The sequence below is a fragment of the Trichoderma asperellum genome, chromosome 5, assembly GCF_020647865.1.
Source record: "Trichoderma asperellum chromosome 5, complete sequence".
NCBI classification, from domain to species: domain Eukaryota; kingdom Fungi; phylum Ascomycota; class Sordariomycetes; order Hypocreales; family Hypocreaceae; genus Trichoderma; species Trichoderma asperellum.
In genome coordinates this window covers 2,341,853-2,354,889 of record NC_089419.1, presented here as the reverse complement: position 1 = coordinate 2,354,889, position 13,037 = coordinate 2,341,853, and the positions used below count along the sequence as shown (strand labels likewise).

Here is a 13,037-nt window from a genome sequence, read left to right as displayed (position 1 = left end):
TTTCCAAGAGCGTCTTCTGCTTGTGTGATTGCTTTGTTTTGGATCCGTTGGATAGATGCAGATCAGTCGCCTGGTATCTTCATTTGGATTCTAGTCCTATTTTTGCTCACATTAGCGTTGTCAGCTTTGGAATCATCCTCGCCACGGTGCTGAGGCCAAGTTCTCTCAAAACCTCGAGCTCCCCCAACTCCCAAAAAAGAAAAAAAAATAGCCACCAACCGACAAAAAACAACAACAACAAAAACAAAAATGGCCTCCCAATCCTCGTCCCTCCCGCCCGACCTCTTCGACCAAACCACCATCGTCTCCCTCCTCTCCACCCTCGCCATCGTCTTCGTCGCCTACGCCACGTCGCGCCTCGTCCTCCCCCGCGCCACCACCTCCGGCACCCTGCGCTTCCTCTTCATCTGGCACCTCGCCGACGCGCTCTGCCACTTCATCCTCGAGGGCAGCTTCCTGTACCACTGCTTCTTCTCGTACGTGCCCGCGGCCGAGGCGGGCGGTAGGGACCTGGTGCCCACGCCGTACAACTTCCTCGGCTTTGGGGACAGCAGGGTCTATGGCCCGCAGAGCGGCGGGGACAACCCGTTTGCGCAGCTGTGGATGGTGTATGCGCGGGCGGATAAGAGATGGGCGGGAGCTGATTTGGTGGGTTTTGTGCTATAACTACCTACCTAGGTAGCGATAATGATTTGTTGCTAACTGGAAACAAAAAAACAGGGCGTCATCAGTCTCGAGCTTTTGACCGTCTTCTTTGATGGACCCCTGGCCGTGTATATCTGCTACCTGATTTCAAAGGGCAGCCCCAAGGCCAGCATCTGGATGATTGTACTGGCGACTTGCGAGCTATACGGAGGTACGTGCGGTGCACGCATGATACAGAAGCGTGGTGAGGAGACGGTGCTAATCAGGCCCATAGGTTTCATGACTTTCTGCCCCGAGTGGCTCACTGGCAACATCAATCTCGACGGCAGCAACTTCATGTATATGTGGGTGTATCTGGTTTTCTTCAATATGCTGTGGGTCTTTATCCCGCTGTATGCGGTTTGGTACTCGATCAGCGACATCTCAAACGCTTTTGCCGTGCGACAGGCCATTGATAAATATAGAAAGGGACAGTAATCACTGGCCCGGTTTGCCAGTCAGTATGGCATATTTGGGGCATGTTAAGAGTTGGAAATGCATTTTGCAGCACATGTGATATGGCACCGATCATATAACCTTCAAGCAAAACAAAAAGACAAGACTAGAGTCACGGAACGAGGAGATATAGGTTCCAAAATGTATTATTGAGCTATGACGGGGTATCGATGTTCAATGTCTCTCATATCATAAGACACTCAGCAGCGGAGGGGCTTCATGCTTTTGTTGTTCCACCACATTTGCTCTCATTGCCATGATCGTTTAGATGGCCTGCTTGTGGGCCTCGCCCTTGGCGTCGTGCTTGCTCTCGTCCATCTTGTTGCCCAGGGCATCCTTGGCAGCGGAGGCACTGTGAAGGAAGAATTGTTAGTCGATATTTTGTGGATAGAATATATGAAGGGCCTTACCGAGTGCCAACGGAGGCATCGGAGTCCTTGGCGACCTGCTTGTTGGCCTCCTTCTCAGTGCCACTGGTGGCCTGCTGGACCTTCTCGGAAACGTAGTTGGCGCCCTGCTTGATGGAATCCATTGTGTTGGTTGGTTTGGTTTGGTTTGGTTTGAAGATAGAGTTGATTTAGTGTGATCTTGATCTGAGGTTGTGTTGCGAGGTTGTGATGAGAGAAGGCTAAGTTGAGAGATGATGGGGGGATGAAAGAGTTTATATAGACCTGAGGGGAGAGCTGGAAAGGCTAAACAGCCCGAGAATAGATAGCTACTGACATGGCATTCACTCTTTCTCCATGCATGTGAAGCAGGAACATGGCGTCATCGAATACGTGTTGTCCTCCACCAACGTGGTGAATATCACAAAGAAAGCGGTGCTGATGTAGAACGGCCGCCATGACTAGCGGGCCAGGGACTTGTGAACATTGCTGCTTGAACACCGATTGACTTCAGATCAAGGTGGGCTCTTGCCTGCGGAGCATGTACCCCTTCCTCCGTCATGTCTCGTTAAGGTGTAGATGCCCGCTTTGAGACACACGGACTGCCTCTCATAGGTACGCAACACTGAGTGAATACGGCGTTTTGGTAAGTGTTGCGGGTTATGAATGACATCACGACCAAGCGAGCAAAACGTCACTGCTCGTGTGAGCTGCCGAGTAATAGGGCCGCCAATGCCTGCGAACAGCCTTGTGCCATACTGTATACAAGCTTATTTCCTCCGTGCAGAAGCAAGCGGGTCGATGGTCGACGCGCAATGGATCGAGCCGAGTCTCATGGAGCTGCTGTGAGCAGATTTGTGAGAGATGTGGCTTGTCCTGGTGCCAGCCAAACAATGATTCGACGCCTCTGAGCTCTTTTGGTGGGGGGACGCCACGTGTGGCGCCTGAAGCTAGAGCAACTGGATCTCAATATATGGGGCCGCTGTGTGAATGACGTATTCGTGGCATAATCACTACGATGGGCTTCCCTCTATGAGATCGAACTCCATCCCGCTTTGTGTTGTTTGCAAGGTCCGCTGATGCTTGCATCGAGATCTTCACGGACCCAGCCGGAAAGTTCTCTCCGGAGCATCCAGAGCTCAGGGTATCGGCTCTACGAGGCCTTGGCTCCTGAAGCTTGTGTGTTTTTTTTTTTTTTTTGCGGAGGCTGGGCCTTGGACGAAGCGAATTAATTGGCAGGCTACAAGCGGGCTATCCTGCAAACCTCACATTCACATGTTTGCCCCCGAGGATGGGAGAAGATGCTAGATAATCTGTAATTGAGCCTGCCGATTCATGACGCCACGATGCCCACCCTGATTCTCTGAAGAGGGGACGATTGGAGAGCTGACCGGCTGACGAATTCCTTACCGTTGGAATCTCCGCACACGGAATCAGCAGCAACGATGCCGATACCAGTTTTGCATTTTGGGATCTCGTCAAAGCTGTCACGTGGATTGCTGCGGAAATGTGCCGTTCTAAGCAGATGTGGCTGCGACTTCAACGTGTGTACACGGCTGTCGGCTTATCAAGTTATGATGAGCGATCAAGCGTAACTTTTCGATGCCAAATAGCAGACCCGTGAAGAACGTGGTCTAGTTGACTCGGATCTAAATGCTTTCAATAACTGTCGGGAATGATGCCGGCTATGGGAAATAAACAAATAGAACCTCGAGAAGTCTGACAAAGTTTAGGAGAGAAAGAATGATTTGTATAAGTACTAGGTAAGTGGATAGCTGACTTGGCCTGCTGGGTAAATGGATGCCACCACTTCACTGGAGATCTTGCTGCTTGTCACCTTTAAACTTGATATATTGATGGGCAATTCCTTGAGGCAATCTCTTAGATACCCTATGCATCTGGAGCATATAAAGCAGGCTAGGTATAGAGCGAAGACATGCAGTCGTCATGAGATTTGTGATGATAGATGGCACTGGACAAGGCGGATGTATCTAGTACAGGCAAAACCAGCTAAATCTACATCCACGACACAGAAATGCAACAAGGACTCTAACCTGATATGAATGATACATCTACCTATTACTCGGCCAGGCGCTGATTCAACTGACTGCAAAAAGGCAACGTCAGAAACAGTGCAGACGGACCAAGAAGCGTGGAACGTCGTTTTAACAGGCTGCTCAAATGATGCCCTTAGAAGGGTTTCGGTCTCATTATTACTCATCACATCAGCCTGCCAAGGCCAGATAAGCTCATGAAACCATCTGTTCCCGACAATGCTGTTGTGCCATGGGAATTGCCCCTGTTTAACCAAAGGCAAGATTCCACGCACGTGTTGGGGCGCAAGTATGCCCGAGTTAGAACATGTTCAGCAGTCGCGTATTTGATGCCATCGTGTGCAGAATGACCCGCAGCCAGAACCAGCTCCCGGCGCCAGGGGTTCTCCGCGAACCGTCCAAGCCATTTTCAGCATAGCGCATTCCCCCGTCTTGCCGCATTCGTACCAATTGGTGACTGCCTGCAGCAATAGCTTCAACTTCTCGAACCTCTCGAGCAGGGCTCCTGACTTTTGAAACCCGAATTTGTTCCAAGTTTGCTTCAACCCCGCCGCTATCGGGCCCGGAAAACCTGCCCTCGTGGCTGACACCAGGGCGAATCCGGCTAACGAGACGTTCATCTTAATGAGAAACGCGGCGATAAAAGAAGGACGTGACAAGCTTTGAGGCAGCGACCGAATCTGCCCTAGCTGTCTCCTCGAGCTGTCTGGCTGATGCAGCTAAGAGACGCCACAGGAACACGATACAGACGGGTTTTAGTGAAATTCAGAAGATGAAGGGGCTTCTGTCTTTGCTTGGCTGATTTCGTCTGGTACATCGCATGAACATTCGCTCTCTGTTCTGTTATCAGTTCGGTTATCAGTCCATGCCAGGGTCTCATGTTACAAGACGACGACGAGAGAGCTTGATGAACAGATCCGGGAATTGGTCGCAATGGTAGATGCTATAAGCATGATTAATCTCAATGGTCGATAACCTTGTCACTTTATCACCCCTGGCCAAGACGATGCCGTCAAACTCTAAGTACTTGGTGTCGATTGAAACACACTACCCATGTCCAGCTGGATTTGGGCTGTGTATCCTTTCTCCCATAGCCCACGCCCGGATCTCCGTATCCCGGTATTCCTTGCTCTCGGCCGTGTTTCTTTGCTCCACAATGTTGGAACGAACATCTCCCTTTTCTTGTTCTTCTTGTCTCCCTCCCTCCCTTCTTTTTTTAGATATTTTTCTCTTTACCTCTACTCGCTCTGGTAGCGATCCTTGGCGTCAATCTGGAGTAGATCGTGTTTCTTCTAATTCCTTTCCTTCCATCTTCCATCTTCCATTTCTTTTCTTCTGTGTTGAAATTTGTTTTCTTGTGTTTATAGTCGTCTGGACGGCTGATACCACCACCGTTTTATACTTGGTTCACCTGAGTAGTTATCGGGCCACTTGCGGGCATGCAGCTCTTACTCTAGGCTTCGTTTCTCATTCGCTCCTTTTGCTCCCGCAGGACGATAGCAAGGATTTTGCCTCTCATACTTACTTTTTTCTCCTCTCAATCTTTTGCATCTACCTTGCACTAGACGTACCACGACTTAGTGCTGATTCGACGACAATACAACTTGAGTGGGATACAGAGTGTCAATGGCGATCTAAGGCGCGGCTCGCTGGGGGGGCTTCGACGCCGGTGTTAGCTGCTACCAATTTTCTTCTTCTCTCGCCACGTAAAGCGACAAGGCCTTCAAGGGTCGATTAAGGTAACCATGGATGGCTGGAATATATTATTACAAGAGCAGAATGGGGCGAATGGAGTTTGGGCCAGGCAAACGGACGATAGCACGGCAGGGTTTCCATTCATGGACAATTCGACATCTTCAGTCATCAACAACCTCAAGTTCACCATTGCTAAGCAAGTCCGATCTATGATTACTATTCTTGCTGGGTTTAACACTGCCATGGCTTTGATATTGGCAATCATCATCTTTCGAAATTGCTATAAAACGACGAAGCAAAATGATCCGACTTTCAGACTTCGGTATGGTTGCCTTTTCAGCTGCTACGGCAAACGTGTGCTGTACTTGGCTAACATCGAATTAGTTCTTCTTTTTTCCACGTTATGGACGTATCGGAGATATTTCCATTCGTACTATCTATTGGCATAGCAATTCAAGGGATTATCTATATCGTTTGCCAGACCAAAGGGCTTGAAGGCTTGCTTATACTTGGATGCACGTCCATTTCTCAGGCCATGCTGCCAGGTATGTTTCTGGCACTAAATAACACTCTGGCCTGGTTCCTAACCACTGCTACTAGCCTTATTTCTTGTCCCTTATATCCAACTTTTCTTTGGACTGGAGACCATTATACAGGCGCTGAGGCCGCGACCGTTTCCACGAATATCAAAATGGGCGATCTATGCCTGTCTCTTCCTCGTTCTCATTGGAATTGTGGTCATGTACGTATTAACGCGCGTCATCGAGGCTCCCGACTTTTGCTATGCATCTCTCTTCTGGTTTGTCCAAACCTGGAGGCTTGAGGCAGCTATTCTCCTGACTACAATTGCTGGTATCCTGGTCGTCGGAGCCATCATCATATTTACTCGGCTACACCAGGGCGCTTCGATTGGCCATGTTGAAAGGGCGGCGGCCTCCAAAATGGTTTACTACATGACTTTGGGCGCTATATTAAACGTACGTTCTCACGACCCATGTCTCTCCTCTTTTGAAGTGTAGCTAACAAAAGAGAATACAGGGTTTAACGGCTCCCTATTTCTTCAGCATCTTGACTCAAAACCCAATGGCATTGACGGCTCTGCAGCTGGATTTGAACATGGTATCTTCGGTGGCGAGCAACGTGTCGGGAATCACGTTTGGTGCTCTCTATCTATTTCTTCGCTCCCGTAAGATGCAAAAGACGGGCCCGCTTGGACACGTTGAACTTGGTGGCCCACGAGAAAAGACTGTTGAATCTTGGCCTGGGTCAGACATTTTTAACAGGCAAATTGGACAGCCTGTATCGCCTGCGAGAATAGCCCAATCTCGTGCAAGCACGATTAGTTCAGCAGTCAGCGAAGGAAAGAGGAGTATTGACAGAGAAGGCACAACGTTCCACGCAACATCTGGCGGAGACGCTGCTGACGGCTCCGATCTGATAAATGTGCCTTTGACACCAGTTGTGTCTCGAGCCCGAAAAGACTCTTATAGTTTGTTTCCAAGCCAACGGGAAACGCTTGATATCAAACCCAAAAACACCGCCATTCTTCCCTCTACGACTTACTCGCCAGCAGGAAGCAATAGCAACGAGGCGATGGACAACCAAACGTTCGACTTTGAAGACTTGTTACCGCCACCTACAATCCGCGTTTCAGGCGCTCCCAGGCATAACCGCGACTCTTCGTTGGTATCTGGCCTGACCGTACAGATTGGCCTGAGAGTATCCAATCTTAGCGACGTGAACCGCTTGGAGGCCCCTTTTTTCTTTTCTCCAGAGATGCCGTTTTCACCAAATCAACCGAACTGGCCTTTAGCTCCAGGCACACCCACCAACCCCACGAATGCAGCCGCTTCTCGCCTCAACAGCATGGCTTTCAACGACGATAGGGGCAACGATATGCCTCACTCGCCCATCAGAGCGACCGTTGAGATGAAGCGTGATTATGAGCAGGATATTGATGAAGACAAGCCAATCACCCTTAGCCCTACGGTATACAGCCCCAATAAGCCGCCAACTCCGCCTGCGACTGCGCATCGCAGGGGCGTAGGCATGGCGTCCACTCCGTCAACGCCAGGTGCTGCGACAACCGATGAACGGTATTCGGTTGGCACTGCTGAGTGGATATAAATGATGATTTGTTTGTTTCTTTTGACAAATTTGGCTGCTTCATTACGATTCTTGGGATTGAGGAGACGCTGTTCTGTAAAACATTTCTTCTGATACATATACATGTACACTCTCTGGATACCCCGATACGACTTACCTTTTCTTTTCTGTCTCACACTCCTCCTCCTCCTCCTCCTCCTCTTTTCTAGCCTTTATCCTTCTGTGAGGGACCCTCTTTCTTGACGGCTATCGGAAATGGCAAAAGGGCCACGGTACACTGGGTTAAATGTGGTCTTTTCTAGCAAGCGAAGACGTTGTATTTCTATTTCTTTGTCCTTTTCCTTCTTCACTTTGTATCTTTCTTTTTTCTCTTCTTTCATCTTTCACCTCATCACTGGGGTATAGGAAATCTTTTGAGGTATAGGCAGAAGCGTCCACATTCCTTTTTCTTCCTGGCTACTACCTTGGTAGTGCTAGGATAATGAGAACTTGCAACATATGAAACAGATTATTTATGAACAAAAACGAGATAGAAGAAGTTAAAAAAAAAAAATTAGACAATTCGGGGATAACTTGTTATCGGTTTTTCTGTTATTGTGTGTAATGTAGAAGGGCGTATCGCATAAGTACGTATGTATAACCGCTTTGTTGACATTGCTATCATGATTCTTATATATGTCCGCGTAGATTTTGCTTTCTTTATTTCGCTTTCGCCATTTTCTTCTCTTCCCACTTTTCCCATCCTGCCTGACACATGTCCTCTTCCACCACCAGATCGCGAATTCTCAGCATTCTCGCCGGTGGAAGCTCAATGCCCCAAGCCAACCATCCGGTCCTCCTCAAGATCTCCGTTGCTACGAACCAAACCAGCGCAAACACCAATCCTGCAGTCACGCCAGCAGCCACTTGTTTCGTGGTATGGTAGTTTAAGTATATCCTGCTCCACGCCGTCGCCGCTGCCACAATAACACCGGCAAGACTAACAGCCAGCCTCTCGATCAAAGTCCAAGGTCGACCGCCCTCCCACATCTTCGCCTTCCCGCGCGACAGCGGCTTATGCCGTACCAAGAGGAACAGCGCGAGGGAGAGGCTCCAGAAAGCGACGAACTGGGCGTGCGAGCTGGGCATGCCGTAGCCCTTGCCGTGGATGCGGCGCGGGCGCTCCTCCTTGATGATGCGCTTGAGGACGAAGTTGAGGGCCTCGCAGGCGAGCTGGCCGGCGAAGGCTAGACATATCTCGGCCTCGCGCGTTGAGAATATTAGGGTGGCGTAGACGACGCAGAGTGCTTGGGGTAGGAGGGCGAGGTAGGCGCATAGAAGGGAGATGTAATCGTCAGGGTCCTGGGAAGAGGAGGATTGAGTTAGCCATGGCTATTTTTTTTTTTGGGCTATCGTGGAAAGCAGAAGTAGAAACTTACATAGTAGACGTGTGTGACGGAGAGGGAGGCGAGAGTTGAAGTATATTCGTCGCTCATTGTTGCTGTTGATAAGTTGGCTGCAAGTGGCTATTTTCAAACGAAATTGCACAACGCAAGTAAATGCATGATATTAATGGTTGGAAATTAAGGAGAGAAAGAAAGAAAGAAAGAAAGAAAGAATGAGAGCAAAAGATGCAATAGAAGAAACAGAAGCCAGAAGAGCTCGTAGGAGAGACTGTGTGTTATTCGCTGTCGGCGTTGACCATCATGTATCGTGCAGACACATCAGACGGAAGACAAGCACCAAAGGGAATGATGATGATGCAAGGAATGAATTATGTCGAGCGGCATGTGACGGAGGTGCCGATGCTGAGGCTGGAGCGAGAGAGAAACGTGGCTTGATTTCATGCTGGCTGTGGCGCAGAAACTCTAGGCGCTGGCCGCTTTTCTTTAGTAGCCACGGCAAGTGACGCATCGGAGTACTGCACAGCGACTTCTAAATCTCGGGAAATGCACCAATAATTTAGATTTGGCTATCCAAGGTCAAATATCTTTTTTAGTTCTTCATTGTGGACTTCGTTGCTCTGGAGTCCATTTCTTGAATATCCTCCTTGTCTTTATCATCTTCTCTTCATCTTTTCCCCTTCGACCAAAGCCGTTATTTAGTCGTGCGTGCGTTAGTCTGGCGGGTGCCTCTGGATATGATATGATTGGATTAGCAATTATCTCCGACTAAGGCAGAACCTCACTTTTACTCACGCTTTGCCACAGCTCGCTCACAACTTTTCCCGCCCACTCTCTCGAAGCTTGCACTTATCCTCTACATTGTTCTTTATTAGCTCAACATCACATTGCTGTTCTGCTCGCGCCATCCATCTCGTCCCTACAACTTGAATTCTCCAGCAGCAGTCTCCCATCCCCTCTTTTCTAAGCGGACATGCTGCAGCTGTGCAAACAACATGGATCTTCCCATAGCCGATGACGATGACGCTCGCGCCACTGAGCTTGAAACCCTCGAGGCCATCTATCCTGAGCTTCGCCGGACTGATGGCAGTCGGTTTGCCTTTGAGCTTGAGCTCCCCGTAGAACCAGCTGCCCCCGTAACCGTCACTTTTCCGGCAGCAGCCTCATCTGATCAGGTTCTCAATGGCTCAGCATCTGCCGCTCCAGCCCTGGAAGACTCTCTCCAGGTCTCTCACCTGCCTCCTCTTGCTTTACATATCACGCTGCCAGACGGTTATCCTGCAGAATGCGCCCCTCTGGTTAAAATCTCAACTACGCCCCAGTGGCTCTCGGCGGAGATGCTCTCACGTCTCGCGGGAGAAGCTCCCCGGCTATGGGAAGAAATGGGACGAGACTTGGTGGCCTACACCTACATTGATCATGTCCAGCGGGCCGCTGACGATGTATTTGGGGCCATCACTGCTGAAGGCACTCTTCAAGTCGACCCAGAGCATAAACTCGCTGTGCTGGACTATGATATCAAAGCCAAGAAGGCGGCGTTTGACAGGGAAACTTTCGATTGTGGCATTTGCTTAGGTATGAAATCTTACCCTTTACTGCGCTCCATGTACTTATACTAACTTGCTCTAATGCTGTGTTTATAGATCCCAAGAAAGGGTCAAAGTGCCACAAAATGCTTGACTGCAGCCACATCTTTTGCTTGCAATGCCTCCAGGATTTTTACAACGATGCCATCAAAGAGGGCAACTTATCAACTGTTCGCTGCCTAGCTCCTAACTGCGCCAAAGAGCGTGCTGCCGCCATCAAGGCTGCAGGAAAGAAGGCAGGCAACCCCAAGACCTTCGTTAGCCCCAGCGAATTGCTGCAGATTGGCCTTGCTGATGACATGGTAAAACGTTATGTTGATCTCAAGTACAAGACGGAACTTGAGTCTGACAAAAACACGATATATTGTCCTCGTCAGTGGTGTAATGGGGCTGCACGCTCCAAGAAGCACAAGAAGCCTTCGGGGCTTGACTTTGGAGAAACTTCAGATGCTGAGTCTGACCAGGAGGAGAAGAATGAAAAGGGGGGAAGCAAGTTTAATCTTGGCGACTTGCTATGTGTCTGTGAAGACTGTGGGTTTGCTTTTTGCAGTCGATGCTATCAGTCATGGCATGGGGAGTTCTTCCATTGCGCACCCAGGCGCCAAAACGGCGAGCTTACAGAGGATGAAAAGGCCTCCATTGAGTATCTCAAATTGCACACGAGTCCCTGCCCAACCTGCAACGCCCCTGCACAAAAGACTCACGGCTGTAACCACATGATCTGCTCACGATGTGACACACATTTCTGCTATCTGTGTTCCTCGTGGTTAGATCCAGCGAACCCATATCGACATTACAACCAACAAGAGAATGGCAAGGTCACATCATGCTACATGCGTCTATGGGAGCTGGAAGGAGGAGATGGCGATGATGTCGGCCTCGAATTTGCTGGCGGTCGAGGCATGGCAGTCAATGGCGACGCCAATGAGGCTGCGCCAGAAGATGAAGAGGCTCAGGAGTGGCTCGCTATAGCTGTCGAAGAGGTGGATGATAATGTTGAAAATAATGCGAATGCGAATGCCAACGCACCAGTGCAGCTTGACGAGAATGGCCAGAGAGTTGCGGTAGCTCGCGAAGCACCCCTCGTTCTACGACTCATGGACAACCCCGTCAATAATGGCAATAACAACGATAATAATCAGGGGCGTGGCGGACATCATGCTGCAAATAACCAGCCCATCAGAGCACGCGGCGGAGGAGCAGGAAGAGGACGTGGTAATGCACATGGCCCAAATCGCGGTGCAGGTCAAGCTATCAACTACAATGGTGGAGGTAATCCTGCTAATCGTGCTAGGGGCGCTAGAGGTGACGCCCGTCGAGGCCATGATGGTGGACGAGGAGGAGCACGAAGAAGAGAAGGCGGAGGCCCAGGTCGAGGCGGCATGATTCGTGGCGAACCTGCAGCAGCAGCAGCAGCAGCAGCAGCAGCAAGGCAACAGAATCCAAATGCCGATAATAACAATAACGAGGACGTACTCGATCCTGCTCAGGAGGCTTGGATCCGACACTTTGTTCAGATGGCACTCATCGATGCTGAAGATGAAGTTGAGGGCGGCGATTCAGACGAGGATAACGAGCATTGGCGTGGTCGGTGACCACTTGTGGCGACAGCACAAAGGCATTAAGTCGTGAAGGAAAGCTCTTCGAATGGGCATATACAAATTCCAACATTTTGATCCTTTCTCTGGACCATCCAAAATCCATACTATACTACTTCCTTCAGGCCAGTGATTTCATCGTTTTATTTTTTATTCTTACGCATCTACAGAGCAATCTAAGCAACAAATATTCCAGGATTATAAAAAACCGTTCAAAGGGATTACTTTCAGCTGAATATAATTTTTTTTTCTTTCTCGGCGATGTAGTCGGAAATTTGGTCCGTTGCGTGGAGACATTACATCTGTTTGTCTGATGAAGTTCATACTCTGTCCTCGGTATCTATCTAGCTTGTATAGAACGTTACATAGATGAGGGCGTACAAGTATAATATACTGTACCGCTACTGCGACTAGTGCTTGGATGATCTTTAGCGAGCGGACGACGCCGCTACGCGATCTGCTTATTAGTGCTATTAATGCGTATGGTGCTAACTTGCATACGCAACTGCACTAATTTCAACATGACCAGAAAGGAAGCCTGCGATGGTCAGAGAACGATGCAAAGCAGAGCAGATGCCACTACCAGGCCCGAGCACACCTGTAGTCACTTTGACGAATATGTTGATCCCCGCCTATCGTGTTGAAAACAGAAGGTTGATGATCATGTCATCCGGCACCCATCTGCAGGGCCAGGTACGCACTACGAAGTGCCAGGTACCGCTTCCAGCCAGTAGAAGCCCATCTCGGCCGCCTGGGAAGAGCATTCTCCGTGGACCGCACCTCGTATGGGGCACTCTGGATCGCCGTATCTTTAGCATCGATGGAGCTGAGCAACCAGAACGTATGTAGACACATAGTTACATACTGCCACATTGGGCCAATGGTCATGGCGGAGATCCCTTTCGGGCCGGCGACTCAAGGCTCTTGTCCGTTGCCTCTTTGCTGCCGAGAGCTCTGGCAAGACATGCTTGTACACGCGTGTACATGTCGCAGTAACTAACGGGTCCCCTTGTCTCCGAACGCACGCGGCGGACGGAGCAACAATCGTGCAGATTTTTTGGGGGCCAGGGGCTGGAAAGCATGGGTCGGT

General features: G+C 49.7%; 6 protein-coding genes across 6 annotated transcripts; 4 read left to right on the top strand and 2 right to left on the bottom strand.

The window, feature by feature from the left end:
- Nucleotides 1-6: 6 nt before the first annotated feature.
- Nucleotides 7-1,350, top strand: TrAFT101_008935 (uncharacterized protein). Its single transcript, XM_024910559.2, has 3 exons — nucleotides 7-648; nucleotides 721-856; nucleotides 920-1,350. The coding sequence occupies exons 1-3, from the start codon at nucleotides 250-252 to the stop codon at nucleotides 1,120-1,122; spliced, it is 738 nt and encodes a 245-aa protein (XP_024761640.1). The 5' UTR covers nucleotides 7-249; the 3' UTR covers nucleotides 1,123-1,350.
- Nucleotides 1,271-2,364, bottom strand: GRG1 (Glucose-repressible protein). The gene is made up of 2 exons (XM_024907889.2): nucleotides 1,551-2,364; nucleotides 1,271-1,492 (listed from the first exon to the last, which is right to left on the bottom strand). Exons 1-2 carry the CDS (start codon nucleotides 1,670-1,672, stop codon nucleotides 1,405-1,407), a joined length of 210 nt encoding a protein of 69 aa, XP_024761641.1. The 5' UTR covers nucleotides 1,673-2,364; the 3' UTR covers nucleotides 1,271-1,404.
- A 1,659-nt stretch (nucleotides 2,365-4,023) lies between these two features.
- TrAFT101_008933 (uncharacterized protein) lies at nucleotides 4,024-7,948 on the top strand. The gene is made up of 4 exons (XM_024899840.2): nucleotides 4,024-5,597; nucleotides 5,660-5,820; nucleotides 5,876-6,252; nucleotides 6,314-7,948. Exons 1-4 carry the CDS (start codon nucleotides 5,326-5,328, stop codon nucleotides 7,400-7,402), a joined length of 1,899 nt encoding a protein of 632 aa, XP_024761643.2. The 5' UTR covers nucleotides 4,024-5,325; the 3' UTR covers nucleotides 7,403-7,948.
- TrAFT101_008932 (uncharacterized protein) lies at nucleotides 7,620-9,106 on the bottom strand. Its single transcript, XM_024898649.2, has 2 exons — nucleotides 8,800-9,106; nucleotides 7,620-8,722 (listed from the first exon to the last, which is right to left on the bottom strand). The coding sequence occupies exons 1-2, from the start codon at nucleotides 8,854-8,856 to the stop codon at nucleotides 8,081-8,083; spliced, it is 699 nt and encodes a 232-aa protein (XP_024761644.2). The 5' UTR covers nucleotides 8,857-9,106; the 3' UTR covers nucleotides 7,620-8,080.
- Nucleotides 9,107-9,758: 652 nt separating this feature from the next.
- Nucleotides 9,759-11,944, top strand: TrAFT101_008931 (uncharacterized protein; the record flags this gene model as incomplete). The annotated part of the gene is made up of 2 exons (XM_024906501.1): nucleotides 9,759-10,338; nucleotides 10,407-11,944. 2 exons carry the CDS (start codon nucleotides 9,759-9,761, stop codon nucleotides 11,942-11,944), a joined length of 2,118 nt encoding a protein of 705 aa, XP_024761645.1.
- A 546-nt stretch (nucleotides 11,945-12,490) lies between these two features.
- On the top strand, nucleotides 12,491-12,796 carry TrAFT101_008930 (uncharacterized protein; the record flags this gene model as incomplete). Its single annotated transcript, XM_066128472.1, has 1 exon — nucleotides 12,491-12,796. The coding sequence occupies one exon, from the start codon at nucleotides 12,491-12,493 to the stop codon at nucleotides 12,794-12,796; it is 306 nt and encodes a 101-aa protein (XP_065984591.1).
- Nucleotides 12,797-13,037: the final 241 nt, after the last annotated feature.

Excerpts from the sequence above, each read along its gene's own strand:
- TrAFT101_008935 (XM_024910559.2), top strand. The coding sequence starts at position 250 with ATGGCCTCCCAATCCTCGTCCCTCCCGCCCGACCTCTTCGACCAAACC. Across the intron at positions 649-720 it reads GATGGGCGGGAGCTGATTTG|GGCGTCATCAGTCTCGAGCT; the intron begins GTGGGTTTTGTG and ends ACAAAAAAACAG. Across the intron at positions 857-919 it reads GACTTGCGAGCTATACGGAG|GTTTCATGACTTTCTGCCCC; the intron begins GTACGTGCGGTG and ends TCAGGCCCATAG.
- GRG1 (XM_024907889.2), bottom strand. The coding sequence starts at position 1,672 with ATGGATTCCATCAAGCAGGGCGCCAACTACGTTTCCGAGAAGGTCCAG. Across the intron at positions 1,493-1,550 it reads GATGCCTCCGTTGGCACTCG|TGCCTCCGCTGCCAAGGATG; the intron begins GTAAGGCCCTTC and ends CTTCCTTCACAG.
- TrAFT101_008933 (XM_024899840.2), top strand. The coding sequence starts at position 5,326 with ATGGATGGCTGGAATATATTATTACAAGAGCAGAATGGGGCGAATGGA. Across the intron at positions 5,598-5,659 it reads GATCCGACTTTCAGACTTCG|TTCTTCTTTTTTCCACGTTA; the intron begins GTATGGTTGCCT and ends ACATCGAATTAG. Across the intron at positions 6,253-6,313 it reads CTTTGGGCGCTATATTAAAC|GGTTTAACGGCTCCCTATTT; the intron begins GTACGTTCTCAC and ends AAGAGAATACAG.
- TrAFT101_008932 (XM_024898649.2), bottom strand. The coding sequence starts at position 8,856 with ATGAGCGACGAATATACTTCAACTCTCGCCTCCCTCTCCGTCACACAC. Across the intron at positions 8,723-8,799 it reads CCGTCACACACGTCTACTAT|GACCCTGACGATTACATCTC; the intron begins GTAAGTTTCTAC and ends TCCTCTTCCCAG.